Source organism: Colossoma macropomum, unplaced genomic scaffold (assembly GCF_904425465.1).
Source record: "Colossoma macropomum unplaced genomic scaffold, Colossoma_macropomum, whole genome shotgun sequence".
Classification (NCBI taxonomy): Eukaryota; Metazoa; Chordata; class Actinopteri; order Characiformes; family Serrasalmidae; genus Colossoma; species Colossoma macropomum.
The window spans coordinates 1,459,595-1,464,594 of NW_023494788.1; the positions used below are offsets into that span (position 1 = coordinate 1,459,595).

General features: G+C 44.3%; 1 protein-coding gene across 1 annotated transcript in view; it reads right to left on the reverse strand.

Annotated features, from left to right (window-relative positions):
• adat1 (adenosine deaminase tRNA specific 1) overlaps positions 1 to 5,000 on the reverse strand; it is a 21,010-nt gene that overhangs the window by 9,341 nt on the left and 6,669 nt on the right. Inside the window, exons 5-6 of the mRNA XM_036567926.1 lie at positions 3,315 to 3,852; positions 981 to 1,126 (exon numbers count right to left, since the gene is read on the reverse strand). Coding sequence (XP_036423819.1) covers positions 981 to 1,126; positions 3,315 to 3,852 — 684 coding nt within the window. The remainder of the gene's footprint in view (positions 1 to 980; positions 1,127 to 3,314; positions 3,853 to 5,000) is intronic.

The following is a 5,000-nucleotide window of genomic DNA, read 5'->3' on the forward strand; positions in this document are numbered from 1 at the left end:
AGTAACTGGTTCGTTGTGTTTACACTTAATAATCTGATAATTGCAGAAAATCAGATTGTGTCAGTAACTGGTTGGTTGTGTTTACACTTAATAATCTGATAACTGCAGAAAATCAGACTGTGTCAGTAACCGGTTCAGTGTGTTTGCACTTAATAATCTGATAACTGCAGAAAATCAGATTGTGTCAGTAACCGGTTCTGTGTGTTTACACTTAATAATCTGATAACAGTGGAAAATCAGATTGTGTCAGTAACTGGTTCGTTGTATTTACACTTAATAATCTGATAACTGCAGAAAATCAGACTGTGTCAGTAACTGGTTCATTGTGTTTACACTTAATAATCTGATAACAGCGGAAAATCAGATTGTGTCAGTAACTGGTTCGTTGTGTTTACACTTAATAATCTGATAACTGCAGAAAATCAGACTGTGTCAGTAACCGGTTTGTTGTGTTTACACTTAATAATCTGATAACAGCGGAAAATCAGATTGTGTCAGTAACTGGCTCAGTGTGTTTACACTTAATAATCTGATAACTGTGTTTACATTTAATAATCTGATAACTGCAGAAAATCAGATTGGGTCAATAACTGGTTCAGTGTGTTCACACTAAATAATCTGATAAGTGCAGAGTTCCGAATGGCTTCAATCAGACGAGTCTGTTCTGGCTGAGATGTATAGATGGACGTATTCTATTCTAACTGAGCTGTTAGTCAGATTATTAACGGATTATTAGGCTGCAGGTAAACGTGGTTACTGTTCCTCAGTGGAAACGTTTTGGCAGTTCTCTCATTTAAATTAAGTTCAAGCTTTTTTTCTTTGATTCTAAATAAAGGTAATAAACAAGCGATGAGGATTGTATGTTTTTTTCATTGAGTGTCTCCTACAATGTAAAAGTAATTGAACTCTGAAAACTGCCTCTGTTACATCACAACCCTGCCTGTAACGCACCTGTGTGTGCCACACCTGTGCCCACTCACCTGCTCCACACGGCACCACTCTGCCCTGCGTGTCACTGTGGGATGGACGGGTGTTTGTGCGGCTGTGGGTGAACTCCAGACTGGACTGCATGATCTCTGGGGGATGGACAGAGAACCCCTCAGGGAGACCGGACACATGAGCACACCTGAAGAGGGAAAAACAGACAGGAATAACGAAGGAAGTTATTTCCGAATCATAACAGACATATCTTTAAACTTTCAACACCAACAGAGCAAAATCTGAGTCAAAAATGAGTCACTCTTTAACTGTAACCTTAAACCTTTATGAACACAAGCTGTACTGTAGCTGGGTTAGTTTTCCCAGAGAAGCTGCATGTAATGTAATGTGTGGGATTTGACTGGCCAATTGATTCATACTGGATTCAAATCACTCCACAATTATTACAGTCAGACTGTAAAACTACACACACTGCAGATTCATACTGGATTCAAATCGCTCCACAATTATTACTGTCAGACTGTAAAACTACACACACTGCAGATTCATACTGGATTAAAATCGCTCCACAATTATTACCATCAGACTGTAAAACTACACACACTGCAGATTCATACTGGATTAAAATCACTCCACAATTATTACTGTGAGACTGTAAAACTACACACACTGCAGATTCATACTGGATTAAAATCACTCCACAATTATTACTGTAAAACTACACACACTGCAGATTCATACTGGATTAAAATGTTTTTTTTGGCACAAGTTCACACTCCCCTCCAGCTAAAGCTTCATGTTACTGATCTGATGTGACGCATTTCCATCTAGACAATATTGACACGTCCTGACAGCCTGACAATGTGACACCCAGACTAATGAGGCATGATGTGTGTTCAGGCACTAACGGAGATAATCTTAAGCCTGAGATCAACACGATACGACACAACAATGACCATTCAGGAGTAAAGCTCATAGAAACACTAACACACAGACACACGGAGAACCGGGGATCCACACACTGAGCAAACTTCTCCACTTCATCCGTCTTTACCTACACTAACTACAGTAATAACACCATCACAGCCTAAAAGCTCAGGGACTTTCCACATATTAATAACCTGGCGGCGCTTTTAACACATTATCAGATAATCTTCTTAAATATTTAAACCCAGTTTAAAGAAACTAATTATTACTTTTACTCTTTAATCTTAAAGAGGAATACCACCAATTATTCTAAAATCACTGCATTATTAGATGGTTAAGAGTCATTGAGAGTGGTTTGGTGTGAAACGCTCTGTTCTAGATAAACTTACCGAGTCAGAACTGTTCACAGTGGTGGTGATAGGAACCAGACGTCCACCTCTAAAAGCTCCCTCACAGAAAGTTCCTACATGAAATGGTTATGAATTCACTGCCTGATGACTGAGACACTGTTTTAGGATAGTTTAGAGAACTTAAACTCCATTCATGGTGGAGGGATACATGCAGGGCGCTGTGAGGCAAAATAGTCCCCAAAGAAAACTTATTATTTCAGATTTTCCACTATTTTCCATCATCAACATTCCATATAAACTCAGAAGACTCGTGTAGGTTCACTGGTGGTTCTGGATAGTAAATAAAATGTCTATATTTGTGTTGTAGTCATGGCGACCCCTGGTTCCTATCACCACCACTGTAAAGACATCTGAACCACTTCACACCAAACCACTCTGAATCACTCTGTTCTCTTATTTACACTGAGAGAATCAACAGCACCAATATTTCTCTGCTGTCAGAAGAAAACCTCATATCTCTATTTTTGTCGTTTTTCAGTTTTTTACGTAATTTGAAAATGCCTGTTGCTCTTTATATCGTACATAAATTTCATGATGGATGGACCAAATGAAACGGCCAAAACTGACCTGGAAAAAATTCTGGTTCCATTGATTTACATTAAAAGTATGTTTTTTCCTTCTCCTGTAAAGTTATTATTTTGGAGATACAAGGTTTTCTTACAACAAAAGCAATATATATATAGTTTTATAACTGGAGCTACGAGGCTAACGCAGCTAATAAGTAATGGAAGCTTATACCCATTAATTAGCATCATTTCTAAATCATCACTTGTGTCTCACACTGTGTGGAGGTGTTCAAAATCTCTTACAGACTTACTGATTATGTGGTTTCTGACACTGTATGTACGAAGTTCCAAAAACGGAACTATAGATTTTAGCTAATCGACACAATCTTGCTGGCCAAACAATTACAACTAGATAATGATAAAAGAAAAATCGTAGATTGTAGGAATAGGTAATTGATTGACCGATTGATTCTTCATTAAGTAAACTAATGCTTGTGTGTTCAGCAGTGAGCTGAAGGAGGGTCTGTGTGACCTGTTCAGTGCTCTCTCCATGGCCTGCTGGCTGTACGGACACTTCCCCACCACCACTGCTCTGAAGTAGAGCCCCCCCTGCAGGAAGTGGCTCAGCAGGGCCCCCTGGAAGCCCAAAGTGGTCCAGCGGGCGAGCTTATCACTGCAGGACAGCGACAGGGTGGGCTCTCCCCGGCCGGGCTTCACCCGCAGCAGCCCTACGCTGTGGTACTCTGAACCGGGACCCAGGGGGTCCGCCGGGCCCCCAGGAACACACTTGGCCCCGGTGCGGTGGATGTCAGGCTGCTGGACGGAGTTGCTCTTCGCAGCTTCAGCGTTTTCTTCCACTGCGGTTTCATGTTCTGCCTGTGAATCATCACCGGTTTGTGCATCATCTGCTGAGACTTTCAGGCGCTTCCTCACTCCTCCGGTCTCTTCACTCCGCCTCTCTCCTACAGTCTCTGAGTCCTGATTGGTCACCCAGCTGTCCTGCTCTGCCTTTATTGGTGGACATGGCTGAACCTGGCTGTCAATCATGGGGATGATGGAGGCGTCTCCACCTGGATTGTAAAGAGAAACACAGACGTCAAAATGTTGCTCATTTCAGGCTTCGACTTGAATCCTGCAGAAAGTGCATTTAAAATACTTTAAGCGATAGAAGAAAATGTGCAGTGAGGAGAACAGCCACTAAGTAAGGTCTTCCAGGTTTGTCTGACACTAGAGGGCGCTCCTGAGCAAGTCCAAAATGAATCGGTTAATATGGAGCATTGATTACAAGCTAGCAATCCAAATAACTCAACTAACGTTCATCACAAGGTTCATCACAGGGCTGAGTGTGTGTGTCTCACAGGGAGGAGTGTGTGTCTCACAGGGAGGAGTGTGTGTCTCACAGGGCGGAGTGTGTGAGTCTCACAGGGTGGAGTGTGTGTCTCACAGGGTGGAGTGTGTGTCTCACAGGGTGGAGTGTGAGTCTCACAGGGCGGAGTGTGTGAGTCTCACAGGGTGAAGTGTGTGTCTCACAGGGTGGAGTGTGTGTCTCACAGGGTGGAGTGTGAGTCTCACAGGGCAGAGTGTGTGTGTGTCTCACAGGGCGGAGTGTGTGTGTCTCACAGGGTGGAGTGTGTGTCTCACAGGGCGGAGTGTGAGTCTCACAGGGTGGAGTGTGTGTCTCACAGGGCGGAGTGTGAGTCTCACAGGGTGGAGTGTGAGTCTCACAGGGTGAAGTGTGTGTGTCTCACAGGGTGGAGTGTGTGTGTCTCACAGGGCGGAGTGTGAGTCTCACAGGGTGAAGTGTGTGTGTCTCACAGGGCGGAGTGTGTGTGTCTCACAGGGTGAAGTGTGTGTGTCTCACAGGGCGGAGTGTGTGTCTCACAGGGTGGAGTGTGAGTCTCACAGGGCGGAGTGTGTGTGTCTCACAGGGCAGAGTGTGTGTCTCACAGGGCGGAGTGTGTGTGTCTCACAGGGCTGAGTGTGTGTCTCACAGGGCGGAGTGTGTGTCTCACAGGGCGGAGTGTGTGTGTCTCACAGGGCGGAGTGTGTGTCTCACAGGGTGGAGTGTGTGTGTCTCACAGGGCGGAGTGTGTGTGTCTCACAGGGTGGAGTGTGAGTCTCACAGGGCTGAGTGTGTGTGTGTCTCACAGGGCGGAGTGTGAGTCTCACAGGGAGGAGTGTGTGTGTCTCACAGGGAGGAGTGTGTGTGTCTCACAGG